General features: G+C 35.6%; 4 protein-coding genes across 13 annotated transcripts; 1 reads left to right on the top strand and 3 right to left on the bottom strand.

Annotated features, from left to right (window-relative positions):
• Positions 1–4,365: 4,365 nt before the first annotated feature.
• Positions 4,366–6,560, bottom strand: LOC111802104 (plant intracellular Ras-group-related LRR protein 3). Its single transcript, XM_087126755.1, has 3 exons — positions 5,668–6,560; positions 5,381–5,547; positions 4,366–5,272 (listed from the first exon to the last, which is right to left on the bottom strand). Exons 1-3 carry the CDS (start codon positions 6,337–6,339, stop codon positions 4,624–4,626), a joined length of 1,488 nt encoding a protein of 495 aa, XP_086982881.1. The 5' UTR covers positions 6,340–6,560; the 3' UTR covers positions 4,366–4,623.
• Positions 6,561–11,144: 4,584 nt separating this feature from the next.
• LOC111801817 (RAF-like serine/threonine-protein kinase PRAF) lies at positions 11,145–13,431 on the bottom strand. 8 transcript variants are annotated; one of them, XM_087127098.1, is made up of 5 exons: positions 13,179–13,431; positions 12,465–13,013; positions 12,269–12,382; positions 11,909–11,987; positions 11,145–11,607 (listed from the first exon to the last, which is right to left on the bottom strand). In XM_087127098.1, the coding sequence occupies exons 1-2, from the start codon at positions 13,354–13,356 to the stop codon at positions 12,559–12,561; spliced, it is 633 nt and encodes a 210-aa protein (XP_086983224.1). In that variant the 5' UTR covers positions 13,357–13,431; the 3' UTR covers positions 11,145–11,607; positions 11,909–11,987; positions 12,269–12,382; positions 12,465–12,558. The 8 variants fall into 8 exon arrangements, with proteins under 8 accessions (XP_086983224.1, XP_086983223.1, XP_086983222.1 ...); XM_087127097.1 differs by having other exon boundaries at positions 12,299–12,382; XM_087127096.1 differs by having other exon boundaries at positions 12,366–12,382.
• A 6,973-nt stretch (positions 13,432–20,404) lies between these two features.
• LOC111801816 (inorganic phosphate transporter 2-1, chloroplastic) lies at positions 20,405–22,823 on the top strand. The gene is made up of 3 exons (XM_023685988.2): positions 20,405–21,118; positions 21,620–21,811; positions 21,894–22,823. Exons 1-3 carry the CDS (start codon positions 20,405–20,407, stop codon positions 22,719–22,721), a joined length of 1,734 nt encoding a protein of 577 aa, XP_023541756.2. The 3' UTR covers positions 22,722–22,823.
• LOC147791020 (Nucleotide-diphospho-sugar transferase family protein) lies at positions 22,754–27,080 on the bottom strand. 3 transcript variants are annotated; one of them, XM_087126741.1, is made up of 7 exons: positions 26,849–27,080; positions 26,711–26,783; positions 26,281–26,621; positions 25,669–25,921; positions 24,836–25,579; positions 24,508–24,754; positions 22,754–24,089 (listed from the first exon to the last, which is right to left on the bottom strand). In XM_087126741.1, the coding sequence occupies exons 2-7, from the start codon at positions 26,714–26,716 to the stop codon at positions 23,656–23,658; spliced, it is 2,025 nt and encodes a 674-aa protein (XP_086982867.1). In that variant the 5' UTR covers positions 26,717–26,783; positions 26,849–27,080; the 3' UTR covers positions 22,754–23,655. The 3 variants fall into 3 exon arrangements, with proteins under 3 accessions (XP_086982867.1, XP_086982865.1, XP_086982866.1); XM_087126739.1 differs by lacking the exon at positions 26,711–26,783; XM_087126740.1 differs by lacking the exon at positions 26,849–27,080 and having other exon boundaries at positions 26,711–26,847.
• Between the last annotated feature and the right edge of the window lie 301 nt (positions 27,081–27,381).

Here is a 27,381-nt window from a genome sequence, read left to right as displayed (position 1 = left end):
CTATTACAAGTAGGTCATGTGGTCATGTCGTAAGAGAAGGACGAGACTGCTGAATCCAAATATTTTAAGAATGAGTTAGATTAGAAGAAATAAGGCACGTGGTCATGTCATACAAACCCGAACAACCGAACCAAAATGGTTCATTATTGGGTTAAAGTTGTTGGAGTCTAAAAAATGTGTGGATCCAAATTAATGGAAAGAGAAGAGAAGGTGGGAGGGGGTTTAGGAAGGTAGGGAAATGAAAAGGGAACTGCAAAACACAGAGATTTGAAGAGAAAAGGTAATGAGTTTGTCCCCTTTAGACACCGCCCAGCAGCAGCAAACAAATCCTAGTCTATTGCCCCCACGCATCACTTCCACTCAAACCCTAAACCCTAAACCCTAAACCCCACCTAGCCCACAGCTTTTGTTCCCTCTCTTCATTAATTAACAACAACCATCCCTTCCTTCTCTTCTTCCTCTAATGGCAACTCCTCTTGTTTATCAATTTTACCATTTCAACCCCGAGGCAGGGTACTAAAATTAAAACCCATGTCGGAATTAGAGCGTGGAGCTATAAGGTATGGTCGTTTTCAGAGAAATGCATTTGGGAGCAGGGCATTAATGGAGGGTAATAATGTATTTGCATCCATTAACTTTGTAGCTTAAGGTTCATGTTAATGGGGTGGGGGTCAGAGGAAGAGTTAGGGGCGGGGGGAAGAGGGGGCTGGTCGGGACAGACTAATGTCGTGGAAGATAGAGGCCAAGCGTGCAAGAACAAACCTGCAACCATTAATTAATTATTGGGTTCAAGCGAGGAGGAAGAAATATGGAATGTTTAATGCAGTGCAGTGTATAGGAAGGAACAGGGAGGTATCTAGGGTTTGCCACCTCCTTCCAGACCCAACATACTCGCTCACACTCGTTCCTCTCTTCAACGGTGGGATCTCATAATCCATCTCTTTACAACTCAACATCTTCGTTGGAACCCTATCCAGTGTCTGATTTTAATACCATTTGTAACGGTTTAAATCCATTTCTGAATAAACCAAATTTAAGATAATTATTTATGAAACATGTAATTGATATGTAGGGAAGATTTGAGAGAATTTCATTCATATTTAAAATAGTTTTATATAATTTATATTTTAAAATTAAAACTATAGACTAAAAAAGAATAATATTTTTGTCAAGAAATTATAATTTAAAAATATTTATGCTTTAATATTCCTTTGCCTCCATTATTGTTAATAGTTTAAAATTAATTTTATGTATTATACTAGATTAAAACTAAATAATAATAATAATAATAATAATAATAATAAAATAAATAAATAAATATATATATATATATATATATATATATATATATATATATATATTATTTATAAAATTCTTTATTTACCTTTCACATGGGTTGAAGAGAACTTATAAATACGTGTAAATCTTCCATGGACGTGTTTCAAAATCTTGAGGAGTAGTTCGAAAGAAAATGTTCAAATAAGACAATATCGGCTAGCGATGAATTTTTGCTGTTACAAATGATACTAGAGTCTGACACTAGCCAGTATGCCAATGAAGATACTGGATTGAGAGTTTTATGTTTTTTTTTTTTTTTTTTTTTTTTTTTTTTTTTTTTTTGACACAATTTGTAAATAGAAAATAAAATTTGTAAAAAGATTTTTTAGATAGATAATTTATATTAAAAAAATGTAAAGCATGTTAATAATTCAACGTAATTTCTGAAAAAAAAAAAAAGAAAGGGGGGGGGGGGGGGAGATTGGGTAGATACGCCGCCATATCAGAGGATATGCTTGTCCACAAGTAGACGGTTCTGATCGTTTCAAGGAATGAAGGGACGCGTCCTTGGAAAATGGAAAAAATAGTTTTTCAAACCTACAGTTGACACGTGGCGCTTGGAAGTGAAGGATTAATCTGGCCCTGACCGTCCAACTCTTCACTTTTCCATGGCTGTGATTTGATGTTGGGCCCTGCGATTATTGTAATCTGACGGCTACCATTGTCACTCTCCTGATTTGAAGTTTGACTATTTGTTTGATCACTTTTCCCTTCATTATATTTCTCGAGAAATGGAAGTAAAGTAACACACATCCATTATTCTCTCTCTCTCTCTCTCTCTCTCTCCTTTTATTTTTTTATTTCTTTATTTTATTTTTTGCCTTTTTCCCGGGGAGTTGACTTTTGTCTGTTCAGAGCCCCTCTTGGGCCTTATTGACGACAGATGTTTATGCTGGCCCAATAACATTGATGGGCCCACTTACGGGCCCATTTTAATATTCTGAATGGGCTGTTTGGTTATGAGGGAGAGAGGCCTATGGGAGGGTATTTTAGTCATTTTGTGGGCCCATTTCAAGATTCTGAATAGGCTGTTTGGTTATGAGGAAGAGAGGCCTATGGGAGGGTATTTTAGTCATTTTGGGCCCATTTTAAGATTCTGAATGCGCTGTTAGTTATGAGGGAGTGAGGCCTATGGAGGGTATTTTAGTCATTTTGGGGCCCATCTTAAGATTCTGAATGGGTTGTTTGGTTACGAGGGAGAGAGGCCTATAGGAGGGTATTTTAGTAATTTTGTTAACGTATATATAAGGGCACCTTGTGAAGCGGTTTAAGTGAGGCCTGTTTTTTCGTTTTCCCGCGCGTGGCTCGGGGGACTCTGATCTCTTTCATTATTATACAGGTATTGCTGTTTGTTGATTGGATTACTAATTTTTGAGGATTTGATGATACTTGCATTTGTTTGGTTCTGTGTTTTCGACTGATGATTGTTGTTTTTGCAAGTTTGAGTGTTTAATCGAAAGCAAGGAATTGCGTGATCTTGCATCGTTTTGTTCGTTTTTTGAATGATTTTGATCTTTGTTGCATTTATGTGATAGAGCAATTACTGCGACTTTCCTTTGCAGTTTCTTGTTTCCTTCACTGAGCATGCCTTGTAATTTGTGATAATCTGTTGCAACCTGTGATTTGCTCTTAGAGTGTTGCATTGGCTTGAATTTTTATTTGTGATTCGCGAGAAATTTCAGTTTGCAGGATCTTCATCTCTATTTCACTTTTGTGATTGAGGATTTCTTGCGATTTTTTTCTGAGGTTTGTCGTCTTCAGTTTCTATTATCCTTTCCTGAGCTTTAGCTTTCAATTGGTGATAGTGGCGGGCGATTTTTGCGACTTTGACATGCTATGAGATTTGAGCATTTTATGCATTTTGATTTTGATTTGCAAGAATTTTCAATTTGCACGGTTTTCGTTTCCATTGCATTTATGTGATTGAGCAATTCTTACTACGAGGTTTGTCATCTGCAATTTCTAATTTGATGAACCGATGATTGGTTTGCGCGTGAGGTCAATCTGTGACGACTTGATTTGTTCTGAGATTTGATCTACGGCATGCTTTTTTTGACTTGCAAGAAATTTCAACTCGTAAAAAACCTTTGGAGATACTTTCTTTGATTTTGTCCGAATGTATGAATTTCATTCCATTTCTCATAATTGATGAATTTTTTTTAGCCGAGTTGTCTGATCTTGAGGTTGCTGTGGCACTGTCATGTATTAAGCGTTTGGTTATTAGCTACCATCAATAATTCCATTGATTCCTCGTTTATTGAATGGTATATTCGAGAGCAACAATTCATTTTAGTAGTTCCATGCTCTATTTTCTCTCTACGGATTGGTCTCTACAACTTTAAATCCTCAAAATTTTCGATATTATTTTTTTCTGTTTGGCAATTGAACAAACTCTAACTCTATCTTTGTCTAATTTTCACACAATAGTCAATAGAGAAAAATGCCAATCTTGTTAATTTTACGTGATAGAACTATGTAACTACAAGTAATTGACGATTATGTGAACACTATCATTTTTCACTATTTTTTTTTTTTTAAACATTGATGAACTACAAATATATATATGATTTTCGTATATTGTCCGTCAGAGCTTTCACACAAAAACAAAAGATCCTCTCATATCTCGAAGGTTTATCATGGCGGAAGGCTGGAAACCTCCTCTCTACTCAGGGAAACAAGTACTGTATTTTATCGGAGTGGACAACAAATTTTTTGGTTAGTTTAGTAATAGAGTTTACTCAGTAAAATGCTTGAAACAGTTTTTTTTTTTTTTTTTTTTTTTTTTTTGTGTCATTTCCTTTTAAAAATTCGTAGAAACTATTATTCCATGGCTTATTAAAATTAATGCGGCTGTACATGTCAGAATTTCTACATGCAAATATTTAATTTTGAATAAAAAATAGTTGGACAATTTCTAAACAAAGCATTAGATTTCAAAATGTTGATAAAAATTGGCAAAAACAATACATAAACAATCCTCGGTAACACAGGTATACTTCGTAGAAACAGAAACATTAGTTTAGAAACTGTACATGAATCTCTCTTCAACTGTTTTATTTCAATTTCTAAAACGTTTCTGCTTTGAGAGTATGGTTGATGATTCCACATTGAGTTCTTACATATAGAAGCACAATTTATACCATATAGGTACGAAGTCCAGTAGTATTTGCAGCAAAATATATATATCGATATATATTATGTGTGTGTATTTAAGTATTGTACTTCTATATTTAGACAAAATTTCTTAGAAATCCAGGTTGAGAAGAACACCATACAATCCTCCACTCACAATTGTTGATACAACCATGGGTTTTTGTGAGTTTCAGTTCTTCCTCCTGTGTATTCAGAAATAGTTTGCACGACCCCAGAAGTTATGTTACTGAACATGGAGGATCCCCGCGCAAACCATCCAATCTGATCTCGAGGCATGTTTGCCTCATGCATAGCCTTCTGTTTCTCTGCAACTAAATCAGCCCACCTCATGTCCATGTAATCCTTCACCGCTTGGCTCCCTTTGTCAACAATTGTCATTGGAGGTATCACGAGTGGATTTTGATCCATATTAAGCTTCAATAGTTTTTCCAACCGCCCGAATCTGTCAGGAAGAGCTCTGATCTGGTTGTCACTAAGATCTAACTCCCTTAGATTGCAGAGATCACAGATTGATTCAGGAACCTCTGTGAAATTGTAGAAATTACCACTGAGAATCAACACCTCAAGATTCGTTAACCTTCCAATGTCAGGAGGCAAAGCATGGAGTTGATTGAAGTGTGCATCGAAATATCTAAGAGACTTGAGCTGACATATCGACGCAGGAAGATAACATATCTTGTTAAGCTGGATTGATAGCCTTTCAAGATTAATCAATCCATATCCAATATTTATTGGCAAACTTCGTAGATCGTTAAAGCTTGCATCCAACTCCACCAACGAACTACAATTATGAAAAAAAACCACCAAACCATCGAAGCTTTTAGCAAACTCATCATTTTCCAGGTGCTGTTGGTTGACAACAGAAACCAAAAAAAAGTGATTTAGTTACCTGCAACCAGTAAGGGTTTCAGGAAGCATATACAGCTTGTTTCCTGTTACATTCATGACCTTCAAATTAACCAATAGCCCGATCGAATCAGGAATTGACTCCAAAAGATTTGAGGAAATATCCAGGCGTTCTAGTTTCTGAAGCCCAGCTATAGAATCAGGAAGAACCTGTTTCCACACGTACAAGAAGCAGCCAATCTTTTAGGGAAATTATAAGGGAGTTGACCATTTAGGATGAGAATCCATTGGAAAAAAGGAAAAACAGAGGAGCTAGAATATGAACATTACCTTTAGTTGATTGTGCGATAGATTAAGCTCAATCAATCGGCGAAGTTTCCCAAACCCCTCAGGAAGAAACTTGATTTGTTGCCCAAAAAGGTCAACCTTCTCCACCACACCACTCTCAGCCTCTTTCAAAATTCTAATGACTTCTTCGTTAACGTCCAAGTCGGTCTCCTTTTCCAACTCTGCAGCAGCCGATCCATAAACTTCGACGAGACGATCCTCGGCAGAACTCAACTCTTTCTTATAGGCTTCATGGATCTCCACGACCCTATCCACCATCTTATAAATCTGCGTTTCCTTCTCTGCTGCTTTTCTCAGCTTGTTCTGTCTCTCAACGAGATCATCAATGCCTTCGGCCTCCATCTCTTGTAGACTCTTTTGGAGTCCAGATTGGATTTCAATGATCTTCTCACGAGCAGCTGCAATAGCGGAGGGATCGGGGGGTGGGCCGAGTGAAATGAGGGCTGACAGAGTGTTGGTGAGGTTGTCGGGGATTACTTCGATCATAGAGGCCAAGACTTTAGGATTGTTGAGATGTGACAACTGGGTGAGTACCGATTGTTTAGTTTTGGGAGGAAGCTGTAAGTTGGATGTACCAGAAATAGAATCGAGTTGGTAAAGAACGTAGTACAGGATAGGAAAGTGGTCGGAAATAGAATCCGGTAATGAATCCATGTCTCAACGGTGGGGCAATTGCTGGAATTACCTGCGAGTGCGTAAGAGACAGGGAAGGCCAAGGGGAGTTTGAGCTTGCTTAGTTCTGTAAGATGATGAGAGAAATAGGGCTATTAGAGAAGAAAACTCAGGGAAGTTATGGGTTGACCGTTGAAAATTCTTAAATGTCCAAATTAAAATCATATATGAAGTTCAATCATGGTGGATGGAGGATCTAATTAGTAGTAGTGACTTATCCCCTAAATTCTATTCGGATTAAAACAATATATAAAAGATATTTTAAACCTTAAAAACTGTAATTAATAATAATAATGTATATTCTGAATTATGAGTTGATTTGACCCATTGAAATTGTGTCTGTTTCAATTACTTTGAGGAGATTAGGATTTACGATGGATCATGTTTTAATTTTTTCAATTTTTGTGATGATTCCATTCATTCTTTTGTTGTTTTCTTTTCTTTTCTGTAAAATAATCTTATCTTATTTTTGAAAATCTTAATATATAGTGTTAATAAGAACTTTATGTAAGCAGATGATTTTTTTTTAAATAAGTGATTTTTTTATTATTGGAATTATAAATAAAAGTTGAAAGAATATCATGTTCGGAAATGAATTTTAATTTAGCAATATAAAAAGTAAGTCGAATTTATATAAATGTATTTATTTTAATTGGCAAAGCAATATTTCTTCGACGACTTTTGATGAGGATGTAAGCATGCAACCACTAAATTGAAGACTTGGTAAAACAAAAACAATTTGAATATTTCCAATTCCCATTCCCATTTGCAATCTAATGTATGGTTCAATGTTCGTTGTCCTATTTCTAGACTTAGAAATTAACAATTTCATTTAATTTTTTTATTTTCAATAATTATTTTAGCACAATATTTCACAAAGTGGTACTTAGCTGACGATATTGTATTATCTTGTTGACACGCCTTCACAAGTCGCTCTTGTCGACCATCGAATTATCAGTAGTCGGATGAATGGCTTCGGCTTAATTTTCCACTTTTTTTCTTGTTGATTTTTCTGTTTCTAATTTTTTTAGTTTTCATGTTTAATTTCTTTTTTCCCCCTTAATTTAGTACTTATATATATATATGTATATTTTTCTTTTTCAAGAGATGAGAACAAAACGTATTACTTAACGTTTTAGTTTTTTTTTTTCAAGTAATCAATACTTGTTTTCAATGACTTATTTTTAAATACATTCATTTCAGACGTGTAATTTCAAATTTATCTTTATATATTTATAAAATATTAGAGAGATGAAACGGATTGAAAAAATGGGTTTGGAGAAGAAAAAACAAAGGGAAATATGGCCGTGGGAGACATAAGTTAGAAAGGGAAATAGTGGAGTTATACCATCACCCAAAAAAAAAAAAAAATTATAAGAGAATTTCTTAAGAGAATATTTACTAAAACTATTACATCTAAATGGTGATAAAAGTTCTCTATTTGAGTAGTGGGTAGATGGGTAGAAAGTTCTCTATTTGAGTAGTGGGTAGAGATGCTCCGTCTCCTACGATCACTGTGTAATTTTTAGAACGGATCCAAAAGTAATTTTTAGAACGGATCCAAAATAAATGGATCGGCGGTTAAATGGGTTGAAGCCCTAGTGTCCAAAAACCAATAAACATCCTCAAGTCCAACAATAGAATAAGACGTGTTGAAAGCTTTAGAAAGGTGAGCATGAGCAGAATTGGTTCAAATATATCATTGGTTGCAGCGGTCAGCATAATATCCTTTGGTGCAACATATTTGGCAGTGAGGTAATCGACAACCATGACCGACCATGACCCGAGTGGGTTCGCCCTCGGTTGGAATAGTTGTTGTGGAAATGAGAATGACCTCGTTGGTTGCTAAAGGAAGTAGGGTAACTTCCATGGGTGCGACCTTGATTAGTGACTATGAATGTCACAGGAATAAAGTTAGAAGATTCAAGGGAGCGCTAGAGCTGGAAGAGATGTGAGAGCCATTTGGTAGAAAAAGTTGAAAAATCAGTGTCGTGTTTATGAAGAAATCAATGCACTTTATCAATGTTCTCGACGGGTCTACCAATAGCATGAAGTTGGTCACATATTGTTTTAAAAGTACAAACATACTCAACAACATGTTTGGTGCCACGTTTCATCAACTGCAAGTCATCCTTGAGTCTCAGTTCATGGGCTATCGAACGATAGCTGAACGTCGTCTCCAACATGAGCCAAACGTCACGTGCAGTGGAGAGACCAACAGAGACAACAATGGCTTCCTCGGTGAGAGAGGAGAGCAGGAGCAAAGAAGTCGTCGATCGGTTGCTTTCCATGGAGGTTTTGATTCAAAGCGAGGTGGTGAAACTAGAGTTCCATTAACCTAACATGTCTTGGCTCTTAAGGGGAGGGAGAAGTTGGCTTTTCCAAAGATCGAGGTTACTAAATCGAAGGGGCTTTATTTGTTAAAACACCCTACCTAAAGCTTTGATATCATGTTAAAACTACCCTATGAAAGTTTCCATTTATAATCATCTACAAAATTACAAAAGAAATTAAAAGAGAAATGGATACACGATATTTGCATGTAAATAAGCAAAACTTTGCACAACTGATGGTCTACTTTGATGGATGCTCGTATATGTATCTATATATATTTGTCTTATTTGGTCCTATATTGAGTTTTTTCTTACTTTACCTTATTTGGTCCTATATTTTATGACTCTTTAATCAAATAGTTAAAATTTAATTCAGTGAAATTGGGTCAAGTTAACAAAACCCAAAGGAGTAGGCCTAATCCAAGAAAGCTCAAGCCCAATACATAGAAGAGTCTAAATTGTCCATGTGAAGGATTCTAGAATCACTCCAAAAGATGAAGATCAAGAAGACTTTAAAAACTATAATAACCACTTTGAAGATTCAATGACAAGTTGAAGGCACACAAAACCCATAATCAAGAACAAACTATAAGAGTCAATCCAACAAGATCAATAAGTTGAAAAGCTATTCGAGAACAAGAACAATTATAAGCTCTCTAGCCCTTTAGACATTGAGAAAGTATTATAGGGTAAATTTTAGATGTTGCATCACCCCCACATAAATCAATACTACAACAAATACTAATTTGTGTTCCATTACGTTTACTCAAGTCTATATGCACATTTTAGTAGTTAAATATGCTATACCAATATGCTCATACGTAAACTTACCATCACATAATAATTTGAATGTGGACTAAACATACCATCATAAGTCTATATGCACGTTTCTATAGCATGTTCATTTGTCATTTCCAACAAATAATTTGAATTAATGTTACAAATTGTTTTTTAGTATTCCGCATATAAATATTCTAATATGCTCATCAGTAAACTTATCATCACATAATCATGGATCTTACAAATTATGATATAAACACAATAAAAATTATCAAGTTAGTTACTACATTTTTTCAGTCCTTAATTATTTCCAATTAGATGAAACAATTAAGAACATAGGAGAAAATATGACAACGAATTAAATGTAACCTTGTGATCAAAGTTGAGGTTAGAAATTTGATAGGTCACAAAAAAAAGGAAAAAGAAGTCATAACTAATCCAAATTATTATGTGATGGTATGTTTACGAGTATGTTGGTATAGCATATTTAACTACTAAAATGTGCATGTAGACTTGAGTAAACCTAACTTAGCATGTGTAATGGAACACAAATTATGAACCTTATCATCTTATCAAAACACTGATCTATTATTTCATGTAACTCCTACTTTATGGTCCACTAAATAAGTCGAACTTACATTTGTTTTTTTCCTAGGAAAACATGAACTATTTATGTTGTTGAAATAGACAATTAAATTATAACAATATAATTAATTAGGATCACATCCATATCCATCAGCAATGAGAACTAGATTAGCATTATCTGAACATTATCATCACTTTCACTTATCCTAATGCATTATGAAATAGAAAAAACAAAAAGAAAAAAAAGATAACAAAATAATTCAAAACACCCATCTTAATTTAAAATGCATTCAGGGTATAATAATTAAAATGTTTTTTTTTAATTTACTTATTCAAATATTATACTTGGAAAAATAAATTAATGCCTAAATTAAAATAAAAAGCAAGCATAAAGACAAAAAAAAAAATATATATATATATATAATGAATAAAAATATAAAAATATGAAAGTGTGGGTTCATGTGACAATGATTGATGGAGTTTCTCCCAAATTCCTAATTACTCATTCACCTTCAACATCTTCTTTTTAGCTTGCCCTTACACTATTTTTAAAGTTTAAAAGTATTATAAAAACTTTTCTAAATAATATTGGGCACGGATGAACTTAGTTATCGTCAATAAACCATTCCCATATATTCTAATAATCATAACCGTAATGTCAAATATTCAAATATACGCGCACCACGCATAAATGTGAAGTTTACAACACACATATATATTCTTGCATCCAAAAGTGTACATGGCCCACGCACATGTTATCTTCCTTTTTCTTATTTAGAACGGAAAATTCTATCCTTTTTTTAAAATGAAAATATTGGCCGTTGAAAATAGTTTTGTAAATGGCTATTTCAAAGAATGGAATCAATTTCCACCCTATTATTGGAACCTTTTTTTGAGTTCAACAGCTAGTGTTGGACCTCATTGCATCATATAGGGTTTAGGGTTAAATTATTTATTTATCAACTTTCCTTTTCTTTTACGAGAGCCTTCCCTTCCTCTGGTTCCTATCGGTTTCCCTGTTGGTGACACAACTAAATTCGGTAACAAAGAAGTCTTTTATCTTTAATGGTAGGGATGGGGCCCGTCGTCTTCTTTTTTTTTTTTTTTTTTTTTTTTTTTTAATTTATAAATTTTCCATCGCTATTAGTTGAACTGATCCTGATCTCAATCTCATCATGGTCCCCCAAATTCATTCTCAGCCATTGTTCTTGCTGTCCACTTTGGATTTTTCCTCCAATTTTCAGTCATGGTATTGATTCAATCTCCTAACACAAACAAATCAAACCCCATCGTAATCGCCACGCCATAGGAGCTTGCAACTTGCTCCTACTACTATCATTATATTACTCCCTATTTGAGGTCTTAAAATTTTGGTGTTATTTTCCCCCAACTTTCCAGACCATGCTCTTGTCTTACTTCATTTATAATGAATGGGAAAGAAGAAAGGTGTACCTGTGATTGTGAAAGAAACTCTTCATACAGAAAACAGAGCAAACGCCATCACTGACTGACCTCTGGTTCCGAACAATACCAGATTTTCTTCACATGTGCCCTGAAATGGAAATAGTTATGAACTTCACATGTTTATGATAAAATTCATGTGGTCTTTTGTAACCAGAAAGAAATATGCGTGTGAGAATGAAGGCCTATAGTAATAACTGATTAAGAGGATTGGAAGAATCAATGATGGCCTAAAAGGAATCAATACTTGTGAACATACATATACATATGGCCTCCAGTGACTGAGTAAGAGGATTGATAGAATCAACAACTGGAAGTTTCTATGTCAGAAGTTATGAACGAACACGCACATACATATTTGAATGATATATTAGCTAGGACGGAGATCTTACAGCCAGTTGCTGAAGCGCAGCCGCAGTCCCTTTTCGCCTTCAACTTTTAGTTTGATCCAGTGTGATCATCTCTTTAACCCTGCAAAATCAGTTTCGTATTCATTAAAAATCTATAAATCGTCTATTTGATCAGAGACTATGGAAGTTGTAATCTATTATACAACATTCATAATAGTTTTGAGAAACGAAGAGAAAACTCTTTGAAAGAGAATGATGGAAGGAAAGAACAGATAATGATGCCAATTCTGCCAGATTGAGAAATAGGTATTGTGCTCAAGCAACTATCAGATCTAAACTATGGACACTCGGAATGCAAACACTGGACACAGAGAAAACGGTGGGCATTTGCTCGGACTCAACTGGCAGAGAGGACAAACGTGATTGACGGACCTAATGATAATGGAAGTTGTAATGCGAAGTTGGGAAGGGATCCTGATTCAATGACGAAGAAACTCACCGTCACAATAGCTATGGCTGCAAAACGAAATAGAACCAAATTTCATTGATGGCTAATGGATCAAAAACCAATCCTTAGCGACTTATACAGTCTCCTTACATCATACATCCTTTTTGGTGCTTGAAATTTCCATCTTCTATTTCGTTATATCTTATATTTATGTTTGCTTTGGTTCCGTTCATTCTAGTTGGTGTTATTGCCAGTGATTTCCATTGTGGATAAGGTAGACATGGCTAGGCTTCCCTTGAGGATAATATGAGCAGTGAGGAACCTTGGACGGAGAGTTCTTGAGACGGTACGAAAACCTCACTGGCGTCGGGATCTGGTGGAAGCAATGATCAGGAACCGGCGTCGGGATCCTTGGAGAGGACGCAGCAGTTGTCGGAGACGAAGATTTTGAGGACGACGACGATGATGAAGAGGCCGAAGAACAAGAGAGAGGACTTTTTTTCACAGATTTAGGCAGTGAAAGGAACGCTCTGATCTTCAAAGAAGACGGCGGCGATGCTGCTCGATCGTATTCCTCAATGAGATTCGCTAGGTCCTCATCGGAGGTTATCGATACCAAAGCATCCAGATCCTCTGAAGGAAATTGACAACGAAGACTCACACATGTTCCACACAACTGTCCCAGCTTCAACAACAGTTCTGTAACCAGACACAATCATTAATCTTACTCTCAAGAAGTTCAAATCAAGGCTTAAATTACACAACGAACTCCAAAATCAACAAATCACAAAACTCAATCACAACATTCGCGATACTAATCAACAGATAATGAAACATAAAGTCAGAAAAGAGACCAATACTAACCAGAGAAAGTAATGGAACGATCAACAGCGAGAACACGAGTTTCACCGCCAAGATAACGAAGTTTGCCATCCGGATAACGAGGAAGGATCTTGCCGCCATAACTGCATAGAAACTTAATCGTTGCAGTTCTATCAGATCTGGCGGCGATACCGCCGGCGCTGTGGGAGGCTCCAACCATTTCTCCTCTTCGCTTCTTGGATTTGAAGCCAAAGTTATCAGTCGAATTTGGATTGAAAAAGGAGAGACTAAGAATGTAGAGAGAAGAGACCTAAGAAGAAGATTTGGAGTTGCTTCTCCAAGCCTGGAATTGGAACGCCTTCCCGACTATAAATAGAAGAAATTGCTCCGTCTCGAATGGCAAAAGCGTAATTAACTGAAACTCCATGGGCCAAATTTCTTCGATTATAGATTTTATTTATTTCTTTTCCGTGAAAAGCCTTTAATTGTATTCAATAATCTCTCGTTAAAGATTCCTTCAATCGGGAATATTGTTAAACGTCAACGTCGTTAATGTTAACAGTTATTCTGTTGAATTTGACGGAAGACGGTTATGCATAAAACGGTTATGCATAAAATGTCAATTTGACCCAGTTGCTCTCAGTGCCCAAATTATTTATTCCATAATTTAATATTCTCTCCATTAAATAATTTCTTGGTAATTTATTTTTATTAATAAAAAATTTAAAATATATATGTATTTATTAAATATAAATTAAGGTCCGAAAAGAATAAGAGAAAGTCAAATCGAATAGCGTTGTGATGCTACAGTTATTAAGCCAACATGCATTAGAGGTATTGTCAAGATGCTAGTTGAGAGTATCGCATCTTTCCATATCTATCCACGCAATTTGGGGTAGCGTTTTTCTATAACAAACATAAATTTTCAACCCTTCTAGGGATTCTTTTACGGACCCAAATTTACGACTCCAGAGCTTTGAATACAATTTTGGAGTTAAAGAAGAGAGATTTTTGAAGCTCACGAGCGTAGAAATAGAATATTGTCACACCATACTGAAATTTTTAATAGTTATTAGACGAATTTTTGAGCTTTTAGAGTCGATCGAGTGAGTTTGAATGTTATATAAAATTTAGGATTTTATATTATGAAAAAGAAAAATTAGGTTGAAAAGGGTGGAAGGATATTGGTTGAAGTGCAAATATGATCCACTAAAAGGGGTTATGGGGAGAGGCGTGGGGTAGCCCACGATTAGAGTTTGGAGGGGTCATTTTCAAGTAATTAGAGCGGGGGGCATGGGGATCCATTGCCATTTTGCTGGCGATGCCTGACTGCTGGGATGCGCCTGGGCCCGTTTCCCGGTGCTTTCCTTCTCACCTTAAAACTCGAACCATTCCATTAGGGTCTACTATTCAATTCAACCGAAAAATAGAAAGTTGGGTTGAGTTGATAATTTTTTTGGAATAACCCAAAATTACTGGTTAGTTAGATTGGTGACTGATCAACTTGAATAGAGTTCACAACCTAACCCAACCTAAAAAAAATGGAAGATTTGTTGGGTTGAATAAATCTTTTGAACCAGCCCAAAAATTTGGATTAATTGGATTGGTAACTCGAGTAGCCCGACTAGAGTTCACGACCCGATCCAATTTTAAAATATTATATTAATAATTAAAATCTTATAAATCAAACATTAGAGGTTAGAGTGCATTACTCCATTGATTACAATATCACGACCCTTGTACAAATCGATTCCAATTACATTATATTTACGTTTATTTATTTATTTATTTTTTCATAAATAATCCATTTTCCAGCTCATCCAATTATTCCCACGTCACTACAAGCTTAAAAGATAATTCTCCAGGTTTACATGTTCTTCTATCCTAATAGGATAATCTCAAAATTTAATTACTAAATAAAATACTCAAAAATGCTTTTTTTTTTTAATATATTTAATTTAAATGAGATAAACATAAAACATTAATTTAAATAATTATATATTATAATAGAACCAAATAAGTGTCAAGTTTATCAATGTAATATAACATGTGATTAAATTTCAGGTCAGGTGGTTGGATTATTCTCTTTTTTTTAATACGTCAATAATTAAAATATCATAAGTCACAACACATCACTAACATATATCACAAACGTCAAATATTTTTAATTTTCATAACAATCTTAAAACTGTTGTAGAGTTGGATTAGGTTGTGAATCATGTTTTTGGATTGATCGGGTTGGCCAAGATGACCCAACAACAAAATTTCGAACCCTTCAACTGAACCGATTTCTTTGGTTTTTCAAGAATTCAATGTAACCTAAATTGAAAAAAATAAGAAAAAGTTAACCCGACATGGTTGCATAGTCCAAGTTATTTTGATCATCGAATCATATGAAAACATCTGATTTTGGACGATAGCGGACGTAAATCTTATCTATATTTTTTCAAAATTTAATATTTTTTAATATTTAAATATATTGAAATATTTAAAATGAGAGTAAATAAAAAAAGAATAAGAATGAGAGTAACAAAAAAGAAGAGGTAGCGGTAGTATTTGCATTTGGGAAAGGGAAGAAATCTGTTTTACACGTGGCATGGGCCCACCAGAACATTCGATGAATCGGAATGCTGACTCAGTGGTGTCGAGGATGCAACTATTCATCATCCAAGTCGATGGGTTGGGGGATCGTTTACGCAATGGGTTTGTCGTTTTAGTGTGATTCTCACTGTCGTACGAGATTCCACGCGTCAATGCTGACTAGACGCCTGGATTTTGTAAAATTACTTTTTGTTATTTTCAATTTTTTTTTTTTTAAGGAATTTATATTTTTGTAAGAATTTTGGGTAATTAAAAATATGTTTGTGAAGTAATTTTATTTAGAACTTTTATATGAAAATTTAGATTTAACACCACATTGTTCAACGACACACCCACAAAAACATGTCATAGGTTGGTTATGAAATCTCGAAACATATCTAAGGGGTACAAGACACTAATCTAGCCCAAAACTCCATAGTCCTCAGCTCGTGTGCACCTCGTTCTTAGTTTTTGGTCTTATTTGGACCACCCACTCTCGAAATTTTCTTAAGTTCTTAGGTTTCCTAGTTAGTCATTTCTGATAGTCTCTTTCATTATCATAGCTCTAGGCTCTCGAGGCGTGACCTCGGTATCAGTCTCATAGGGTTCATGCATGCTAAGGCTCAACCAACTCTAAGGTAAAAATGTGGACTCCTACAGCTCGTGACAAGTTCACTGATGGAAACCTAACTGGCAAACTGCCTAATAATCCCCATAGAGCACAAATCATGTCAAAAAATCATACGACAGTTCTATAGCTATTTGGACTCCCGACAATCGAGTCAGATTTACAATTAGAGGCTAGTTGGTAAATTTTGATTGTTCCCGTATAACCGCTAAACTCACATGCATGAATAATAATCATAAGTCTAAGGACAACCAACTCTAAGGTGCAACTGTGAACCCTTGTCACTTGTGACAAACTCACTATAGAAAAAGCTAACTGGCAAACTTCCCAATAGCCCTCACAGGGTATAATCATAAGTCAGTTCTATAGTTATCCAGACCTTTGATAATCGAGTCTGGCTTACGATTAGGGGCTAGTTGGCAAACACTTAATCTTCTTCGTATAACCACTAAAATTTCATACATGAAATAGAGACATAACATAGCGACCTAACATGGAGACCTAGTCTTGATCTCATATCCAAATAAATTCATAGTTCAGTTTGTACGAACCTGCATAACATTCAATCGTGTATCATTTTCAGCTAATTTCATGCTCAAATCTTAAAAATGAGTTTCATATAACGTGTTTAACATCACACCAAAGACATGATTTCAGTTTCGTTCAAATCATAGCTTAACAATTTATTTTTCGATAAACATGCATCATAACGTTCAAAGTGTTCTTACGTACATCAAATCAACTCATTTCTACTCAAATTTTTGTGACATACTTACTTCTTGTATCATATTTTCATGCATACTATGAGTATTAGCATGCAACCATAGTGGTTTATGACGATCGATTTGTACACCAAACATAGTGTATTTTTGTAAAAACAATAATCATAACAAATAAATAAATGACTTTCATTTTTGGGTTGGTTTAATATTTGCTGGTGGTGCGGTGAGGAATGGGTCCCATGGGAACTAATGTTGGAAGTAGAACATTCACTCACTCCAACGACCTTCTTTTCTGGTTTATGTGAGCAATAAGATGACTCATAGGCTCTACACGAGCATTCTGCGTGTCGTGTGTCATGGTCATATTTGTCTAAAATATTTATGACCATATTTTAGATGTCTCGGTCATATTTGTTCATGACATGTTGTCTATAATTGCATGTAGGATATATATATATATATATATATATAATAAATGTAAAAATATATTATAAAAAGTGGTTATTGCATCATAAAAAAAAATTTGGATTAAAAAAATTAAATAAAAAAATGAAATAAAGGAACTAAAATGATAATTTAAAATGATGAAAATACAAGTTAAAAAAATAAAATTAAAATGCATATGAAATTAGTGTAGGAACTAATTAAATTTAAAATCTAAAAATAAAATGTTAATTAAATATAAAGGACCAAAGTAGTGGAAAAGGAGAGACTAAATTAAACTTTTTATTAATAATAATAATAATAATATTATTATTATTTTGGAAAAAGAATCGAATCTAAATTAAATAATAAAGTAATTCAATAATGTAGAATTCTTCCCAATAATTTTCGTCTAATAATTAATAAAATAAAATACGACCGAATCCTTTATTGTTTATTTATTATTCTAAAAATAAATAAAAATATTATAATTTGAGATATAATTAAATGATACATTAATTTATTTAATGAATTAAGGAATATAATTAATATGAAAAAAAAAATTGTTTAGTTGTACTAAAGGATCGACCTCGTTTTCGAAATCTCGTTGGTAGTTATGATGTGGCAGATCCTCATTGGTGGACTTTTAGGACCCACCTGAGTAGGACGCCAGCTCATCTATTCACGTGATGTTGGTGAAGTGGCGGGCCAGGTGGACCAAGAAAAGTGACGTTGGTTACGCTTTGACAAATACATTAATATTTTTTTCTGCTTTTGAATGTTAATTTAATTTAAATTTAATTTATGATTTTTTTTATAATTAAAATTAACTACAAATCTTAATTCATATTAACCTTTATTTTAATAAAAAAAATTAAATAAATAATCTAAATAATGATATATATATAATATTGAGTTAGTTTTATTTAATAAGATTGCCAAATAATTGACGAACACTCCTAGAATATATATTTATATTTAAAAAATATTGGAGAAAATTGGGTCATATTATATATACGTAAAATAAAAGTTTTTTAATAATTTATTTGTTTTTTAAAAATTTTATAAATGGAAAATCACGGTGTCTAAGATAGAAGCCCATTAGAACTTGGGCTGGGCTTTCAGAAAATCTTCAATTCTCAATAATTGGGCTTTAAAGTAGTCCAGATTCGACCAATTAAATTACAAATTTAATTTAATTTTTACCATCTCGAAAAAATTAAATTTTTATATCGTTAGAATTTTATTATCAGATAAAACTTCATAAAATATAATTTTTACCGTTAGAAATTACCACCTCATTAAATACGTCATACTTAGTAAAAAAAAAAAATTATTTATGAAGTATTATTAAACTATATATAAGTCAACTCGACCTGACTTGATTAAATTATATAAAATAAGACCGTGTTGAGAGAGGTTCGGCCAACCCGTGTTCTTCCATAGGTCCATGTTAGTACACCTTGTTAGTTGTCACATCTCGTCTCCCTCTCCCATCAATGCCCTACGAACTGAACTAATGTCGCGTCTCGTCTTCTCCCTCTTTTATTAGTCAACCTTGACTTCGATGCTCCCTTTTTCTCCGTTCTTCTCTTCAAATTCCCATTTTAGACTCTTGTTCTTCAACCTCTCATCTTTGACTCTCTTACCTTCCTCTTCGTTAGAAAATCTTATTACATCGTGCTCGAGGGTTTGAGAGGATACGAGTACGATCAATAGGTCGATATGTGGAGCACCGGTGAGATTTTCTATACGACGTTGGTTGGATTTTCATCGTTCTACGGTGACTCTGTTGCAAAGGTCTTTGAGGCTGTTCTTAGAGGAAATATGAGATTTCCAACTACGATTTTTAGGTTAGTTATTTGGTAGCTAAGTATGTAACGAAGAAGATGATCTATCGAGATGTTTTTAGAATTCTGTGGAAAGCCCGTATTTGATGAAAGTAGTATGTAGCAAGGGAGATCTTTCATATCTTTAGAGATCCACCCTACAAAATGAGGTCAAAAAGTCAAAATAAATGATTTTAGCCCTTATAAAAAGAAAAACGGATTCTTGAACCCCTTTCACTCATGTCTGCTGCAGAAGAAAAAAAATTGCAAAATCCAATCCAATTTATCGTAATCGATTAGTTAACATGTTGGTTAACCGTATTTTGAAACACAGAAAAAAATCATTGGATTATCAAATTATCTATCGAGCCATGAAAAAGATTTAACCAAAGAACATAAACAAATCCACTATCTGTTTTACGGCAAGCAATACGTGGAGTAACTCCCGATATAGCAGTAAAGGCAAGACGTTTAGAGATTAAAAATGTTCATATGACTTGATAACTACACATCTCAACTATCTAATCCAAATTAGAAAAGTTGAGTTGGATTAGACGAAATTACTATCATTTGAATCAACATTTTTTTTAATTAGGTTCGAAAGATAGGGTCACAACCTAATCTTATTCTACTTTTAGAAAGATTGAGAATATTTATCATTTGTGCTTAGATTAATTAAAATAATATATATTATATATAATTTTTTAAAATAATTAAAAAAAAAAAAAAAAAAAAAAAAAAAAAAAAAAGTCACAATCTAATCCAACCCATTTGAAAATAAAGATTTAATTGAGAAAATTTAAGTTTGAGGAGAATTATCCAAAAAATGAACGTCGTCTTCCAGGCTGCCTCACACGCTTGAGTTTGGCGGCCATGGAAGAAATGGCAGAAACACAAAAGCCACAAGAACCACTCATTTGAAATCGTGGACGCAACCCAACTGAGAGCTCATTTTTAACTCCGACAAGAAGATGCAGAGTTAAGCCCTCGATCACCATGGCTCCCTGTTCTTCCTCCTCTGTTCTCCTCCATTGAAATCCATGCTCAATATTCTCTCTGGATAATCCTCCTCCTTCTCCATCAGCCATGTCTCTCGCTCATTGCTTGTTTTCAACTTCCAGAGCTATCACAAAATCTCAACCTCCTTCTCCCTCTGTTTTACCCAACAATCGCCCATCTTTCTTCTTACTCCAAACCCAGATTCTCAATAGACATTATTTCTTGGCTCACAAGCCTTACCACTGTTCTTCCACTTCGAGATTCAAGCACCCTTTTGCCGGAATATCCTCGTTTGCTGAAGCAGACGGCGGAGGAAAACAGGAAATCATTCAATTCAGTAAGAATCATGAGGTTGAGAAAGCTGCAGGGGAAGAGGAATTACCCGGGATGGCTCAGGCTTTTCACATTTCTTCAAGGACTGCCACAGCTATTATAACGTGTATAGCATTTTCAGCTCTCAGTTTCCCACTTTTCATGAAGTCTTTGGGGCAGGGTTTGGCTTTGAAGACCAAGATTCTGTCGTATGCCACTTTGTTGTTTGGGTTTTATATGGCTTGGAATATTGGAGCCAATGATGTGGCTAATGCCATGGGGACCTCTGTCGGCTCCGGCGCATTGACGCTCCGGCAGGCGGTGGTTACAGCGGCGGTTTTGGAATTCTCTGGGGCGTTACTTATGGGAACCCATGTCACCAGCACAATGCAAAATGGGATTCTTGTGGCTGGTGTGTTTCAGGGAAAGGATATGCTGCACTTTGTTGGGCTGCTTTCGTCTTTGGCTGCCGCTGGTTCTTGGCTGCAGGTATTAACATTTAGTCAAATTCATTGCTAATTTCTTTTTTGCTATTAATATGACTCTTAATAGCTCAAATAATAGCATTTCATAGTGAAAATTGAGAGAGGTATAATAAACGACCGTTTAAATTCTAACAAAATACTGCCCATTTTGTTAGGAGGAATTATGACTCTCTAAAATTGTATGATAATTGTCCACTTTGAGCTCTCGTAGCTTCCCCAAATGGCCTCATATCAATAGATATTTATAAACCCATGACCATTCCCTAAATATCAATCTTCAACCCGTTTGATTTTGAAAATTAGTATTATAAATGCTATCTTTGTCTTTGTGTTGTTATCCACTTTTGACCAATATTTTGAAAACTAAAAAATGTTCAAGAAAAACGTTTCTAATTCAAATATTTTCTTAAGAAAGAAATTAGCAAGAGATAATTGTCAATGTAAGAATAAAAATAGCAAAATAATCTCTAACTTTACCTGTTTATCTTTCAATATCTCTGCTAAGATTGCATCATATTATGGATGGCCCGTCTCGACCACGCATTGTATAGTGGGATCAATGGTTGGATTTGGTCTTGTCTATGGCGGAGTTGGAGCTGTCTTCTGGGGCTCATTGGCGAGAGTTACTTCTTCATGGGTGATTTCTCCATTAATTGGAGCACTGGCCTCATTCCTTGTCTACAAGTGCATTCGTAGGGTGTGTTCCTTGAGTCCTTGCCTTGATTAAGCCATTGCATTCATAGGAACCTGAAAAATAATTAACTGTATGTTATTTTCAGTTTGTGTACAGTGCAAAGAACCCAGGACAGGCAGCTGCAGCAGCTGCACCGTTACTCGTATTCCTCGGCGTAACTGGAATATCATATATATCATTTCCATCGAGTAAGAATCTTAAATGGGTTGTAGCACAGGCAGTAGGCTTTGGAGTAGTAGGAGCATTCCTTGTCTACAAAATAATTCAGAGACAACTTGGGCATCTACTCAACAAAGCTGCTGCTTCGTCTTTGAAGAAGGCAGACGAGAGTACAACTGAGGAGAAAAACATTGGATTTCTAGATGAGATTGCAGGTCCAAAGGGAACTCAGTTGGAGATAGTTTATGGGGTATTTGGATATATGCAGGTTCTTTCTGCTTGCTTTATGTCATTTGCTCATGGTGGAAATGATGTATCAAACGCAATCGGTCCCTTGGCTGCTGCATTGTCGATACTTCATGGCAGTGTCGGTGGCGCTGAGATTGTCATTCCACTTGATGTTCTTGCTTGGGGAGGGTTTGGAATTGTAGCCGGGTTGATGATATGGGGCTATAGAGTGATAGCAACCATTGGGAAGAAGATTACAGAGCTCACACCAACGAGAGGATTTGCAGCGGAATTTGCTGCTGCTTCTGTGGTTCTAATTGCATCTAAACTGGGTTTGCCAATCTCAGCAACACATACATTGGTTGGTGCAGTCATGGGGGTTGGCTTTGCTAGGGGACTCAACAGTGTTAGATCAGAAACTGTGAGAGAGATTGTTCTTTCTTGGGCTGTGACCATTCCTGTTGGTGCTTTCCTTTCAGTTCTCTATACATGGATCTTGACCAAGCTTTTGGCGTATGTTTTATGACGCATGTATGTCGAGAATTTCAGATATGCCTCTTCAAACAATTTGTGTGTTTGGTTCATTCAATATATCTTCTTCCTTTCCCAAATGGGAATCACTTGTTTATATACAGCATCAATGAAGCAACTGGTGTGTTGCTTGTTTTCAGCCTCTTTTTCATTCTTGCTATTTGGATCCTTGCAGAAGATGTCTGTAATACTGCAGACTGAACTAAGAGAAATGAATTTTGTGTTATTCTGGCAGTGTAATCATTCTTTCAATGTATCAAATAGCCCTACTCATTTCAAACACTTGATAACAATATCAACGGCTTGGGGAATCAAACACCCGAGTGCATGGTAGGGGTAAATACCAGAATTGTAGAGTGCTTACGGTGCATAAACACTATTGTGAGATCCCACATCGGTTGGAGAGGAGAATGAAGCATTCTTTATAAGGGTGTGGAAACATCTTCGATGTGCTTTAAAAACCTTGAGAGGAAAAACCCAAAAAGGATAATATCTGCTAGCGGTGGGCTTCGGTTGTTACAACTATCATTTCACAAACTCATAAGCAGCATCCAACGTGTTGTTTCCTTCGGAGGATCTTTGCCTTTAAAAGTTCTCTGTGTTGCTTCACTTCAGTTTGTCAGTGTTAGCAGAAGGAATGACAGACTGTAGCTGACAGAGTGACAAGAACATTGATATTCTTGACTGGTTTCACTAATACTCATGGTCACATGGAATGCTGAGCTTTCATCAATAAACGAACAGAAAGAGCATTTGATCGAACCCTTAAAATTCATCTGAAGAACACGTTCTATGCACCAATGGTCTAGCCACAAGCTCAATGTTTACCTTCCAATAGCATCTCTCTTCCAAATTCATGCCCGTGGGAAGGCAAAAAGCCATCCAATTTGAAAGTAGTTTCTTCAAGTCCTCCGCTCTACTAAAGGAACTCACCAAATTTTACCTTGCAAGTTATGCTTGCACATCCTTGTGCTCGTGTCATACTCCCAAAGGCCTGAAAACATTTGACGTTCTAGTTTCTTTAGTCTTCCACTAATCCAGTTATTGTGGAGAACAAAACAGCCCTTCTTCCTGCAGGCTGTTTTGACATTTTTCTTTTTCCAAAGTTCTAGGTATGCACCGTTAGGGAAGAGGTTTCTATCCAAAAAATGAACAGTTAAATTTGTTTCAGGTTCCAAGCATTTAGTACCACCCTTTCGATTAGTACCTCCCTCCCCACAAAGGGTATCATAGAAGCTTGGCTGCTCCGATTGGCCCGAAGTTGCTGCATGCTTCACCACCTTCTCCATGGCAGCTATTGTTGATTCATCAGAACGAGCGAAATAAAACCCAGAGTTCAAGCGTCTAGGTAAGTTAATTGGTCCTGCATATACAATCAAACAAGAAAGTGACATAAATAATCGGATAAATTGGAATGGAATATAAATATTTTACATAAACCCCAAATAATAGTTTTAGTTTAGTTATCCGTGCATTCCAAGTTTTCTGTTCCCTTATTAAATTTAAACTTAAACTGTTGGTCGTGTACTTCAATAACATATGAAAAGTGAGATTTTCATTTAATGTTAGGAACCACGACTCTTCACAATAGTATGATATTATCCATTTTGAGCATAAACTCTCGTGGCTTTGCTTTAGGCTTCCCCACAAGGCCTCGTACCAATGAAGATGTAATTCCTTACTTATAAATCCATGATCATTTCCTAAATTAGCCAATGTGAGACTCCCTCCAACAATCCTCACCATTAAACATTAAACACATGCTAGGATAGGAATGAAACCTGTCTTCTTGTATTCATCAGATTGTGCAGCAAGAACACCAGAACCAAAACTGTAAAGAAAAGGCAGAGGGTTTTTAAACCAATATATATCAACGTCACTAAGAAGTACGTTGTAACCCAGCTTCAATAATCTTAAAACCATTCTGGACTTCACTTTTGTCACCCTCTGAAAGCACTCTGTTCCAAAGTGACAGTCATTGAAACTGATATTGGTCGGAGCCAATGGATCTCTATAAACAGGCAAACCCTAGCATAAAAAAAATAAAATCTAATAAAAACCATAGCAGAGAAGACTAAAAGCACACACAGAACAGAGAGCAAGAAGAACCTGCACGACTGAGAAATGATAGGTGTCAGAATCAATGGCACAAACTAAGTAATTAGGGATCTGTAGATGGCGCAATCTGCAAACCCAGCTCATTAACATGTCCTTGTAACTATATCCAGCAACTGTCAGTACAATTGTCTTAGTCTTGTCTGCAATTAGGGGAAGGAGAAACTCTAAGGAAAATGGAAGCTCTAAAGTTTCTGAAGATGATACCCCTTTTTCCAATGAGCAATCATGTAGTCTATCTAGTGATCGAAAGCCATGGTCACAAGACATAGGCTTCTTCTTCTTCTTCTTCCCAAAATGCAACAGCTGCGTGTTCCATAAACTAAGGATTCTTTGGTTCTTTGGCAGATAAGTTGCATTTTCTGTTGTGTTGGACAGAATATATAGCTCATTACATTTGAGAAGTTTCACCAGACTAGAATATTTAGCATCCGGATGAAATGAAGATCCATATAGTGAACCAAGAAGGTAGTTGCCAGAATATTCCCAGCTTCTTGTTTCATTATCAGATGGTTGCTCTGGATCTTGGAGATAGAAACTGCTGATGGTCCAACTAGCATCAAACACAAACCTGAATTCAGATGCCACAGCTTCATTGATGACCCAATTGTTATGGATCCCTCTTCCATACAGGAAAGGAGGAAGAACTCCACTGTGCAACGGAATGTCCTGGTTGTTCCATGCCAATAGTTCCTTCCCTCCACAGTGACTCCATCGCCAATGCTCATTGAGCAGCTCCTGGAACCAAAAGAAAGCAAGAAAATAACCAGTTGCTCAGTTGTTGTCTCAATCCCAGAAAAAAGTCTGCAAGATGCTACTCTTAGTACCTTCTGTAATCTCGACAATTTTTTATCCTCCGTTGGGAAATGTCTCTTGGACTCATCAAAGTAGAATGGTATGTACGAGATGTTTCGGGACGAAGCAACCAGCAGCCAATCACGGTCGAGTTTGTAAGCATAATTCAGAGTGGAAATAAAATCAGGAAGAAGAATAGTTTCAGGATGAACGAAGGCACAAATGTCTGATGCAAATGACTGAGATCTTGCGATCATTGAATGGAAATATGGGGTTCCAAGGAATCTAGACAAACAAGACAAACAAGACAAAAAAAAAAATGATCAATATCATGATGTATCATATTTCTTCACGAGGGCTAATGCAGTATCTCTTCTTCATGGTGATCAACATTTTAATCTATGATAAGCTTCTCTTCTGAATTTAGCCAAAGAGAGAGCAGATCTTCAGATTTTTTTCAAGTCCTAATCCAGTAGATGCTTTTACACTTCATCAATAGAACTAACCAAACCAACAGGTTTTGATGACACCAAAATTCCTAAACAAACACCAATGAATACTGATATGAACAAAAGCAATCGACGAACTACATCTGAAATTTATAAGCACTTAGAAATTCCTTACAACATAACAATTTTACTTACGTGAAATCAATGTCGCTATCAACATAAACCCGCGAACTGAGAGAACGTGCATATGCGGCAACGGAAAGGTCTTGGCTGAACAGAACGACTGTAATTTGTGGGGACAGAGCAAGCCATGACCGAATAGCCAAGCTCTGTCGAACTCCAATATTACCAGTGAAAGAGCGAGGCGCAGAGAATATGGAAACCGAAGGATTACGTCGATCGCCGAAGGCTCTGTAGCGAAGCTTGGGATTCACAAAACGATCCTTGAAGGAAGGCAAACTTTGAGTAGCGTATAACGAGAGAGCAATCAATACCAATCCGGAGAGCCAAATCGACCAAAGTCCCGCCTCAATCGCCTGTCGGAAAACAGAAACAAAACATCAACAGAAGAAGAAAGCAAGATTTAACAGAAGAAAAAATGGATGGAATCGAAAACGCCAAAGACCTTCATACTGCGCAATGTTCGTCACTGAAGATCGGCATGAACATAGAGAGGTAAAACTTATTGTATCTGAGAGCTAAGAGAGAGAGATTTTGTGAAACTTTAACCGAAAGAAACGCAATGCAAAAGTAACAAACGCACCAGTTCCATTAGCGCGCCATCAGAAACGGAGCACGCCACCGGCCATGTGAGGGCTGTCGTTTTCTGAAGCTAATAATACTTTAATGCCCACTGAGATTGCTTCGTTTATCCCTTCCCTTCTACCTATGAATATCAAATATGATTATCGAAATTCGAAAGCACCATTTTCTGCATTCCACCATTAATAATGAAGCTATGAACCATTTACGATTTCAACAGACAGAGAGAGAGAGAGAGGGTCGAGCAAGATTCGTTCATCTTTGAATCCTATGATTTTTTTTTTTTTTTTTAAATATTTTTTCCTCTCAATCAGATTGTTTATTTTTTTTTTAATTATTTTTAAAAAATCTTATAATATATATAAGGTTAATTATTCACCCGTTGTAATGTATCGCTAAAATCAGTAACAAACGTTAAATATCTTTCATTTATGTAAGTTTGGATTATGTATGGCTAAAATCAGTTACAAACGTTAAATATCTTTCATTTATGTAAGTTTGTATTATGTATCCTATTTTTAAGTTCGTGTTAAC

This window comes from Cucurbita pepo, chromosome 9, assembly GCF_057944985.1.
Source record: "Cucurbita pepo subsp. pepo isolate OVF chromosome 9, ASM5794498v1, whole genome shotgun sequence".
Taxonomy (NCBI): Eukaryota; Viridiplantae; Streptophyta; class Magnoliopsida; order Cucurbitales; family Cucurbitaceae; genus Cucurbita; species Cucurbita pepo.
Note: the sequence above shows the minus strand (reverse complement) of the source record. Positions and strands in the feature narration are given on the sequence as shown.

Bases quoted from the DNA above. Each gene is read 5' to 3' on its own strand.
- LOC111802104 (XM_087126755.1), bottom strand. From the start codon at position 6,339: ATGGATTCATTACCGGATTCTATTTCCGACCACTTTCCTATCCTGTAC. The intron at 5,548-5,667 runs GTAATGTTCATA...GTGTGGAAACAG, and splicing joins TATCGCACAATCAACTAAAG to GTTCTTCCTGATTCTATAGC. The intron at 5,273-5,380 runs GTAACTAAATCA...TCATAATTGTAG, and splicing joins GAAACCCTTACTGGTTGCAG to TTCGTTGGTGGAGTTGGATG.
- LOC111801817 (XM_087127093.1), bottom strand. From the start codon at position 13,356: ATGGTTGGAGCCTCCCACAGCGCCGGCGGTATCGCCGCCAGATCTGAT. The intron at 13,014-13,178 runs GTTAGTATTGGT...GTCTGGTTACAG, and splicing joins TCGTTCCATTACTTTCTCTG to AACTGTTGTTGAAGCTGGGA.
- LOC111801816 (XM_023685988.2), top strand. From the start codon at position 20,405: ATGTCTCTCGCTCATTGCTTGTTTTCAACTTCCAGAGCTATCACAAAA. The intron at 21,119-21,619 runs GTATTAACATTT...ATCTCTGCTAAG, and splicing joins CCGCTGGTTCTTGGCTGCAG to ATTGCATCATATTATGGATG. The intron at 21,812-21,893 runs GTGTGTTCCTTG...TGTTATTTTCAG, and splicing joins TCTACAAGTGCATTCGTAGG to TTTGTGTACAGTGCAAAGAA.
- LOC147791020 (XM_087126739.1), bottom strand. The intron at 25,922-26,280 runs GTAAGTAAAATT...TTGTTTGTCTAG, and splicing joins GATAGCGACATTGATTTCAC to ATTCCTTGGAACCCCATATT. The intron at 24,755-24,835 runs GTTCTTCTTGCT...TTTTTATGCTAG, and splicing joins ATCATTTCTCAGTCGTGCAG to GGTTTGCCTGTTTATAGAGA.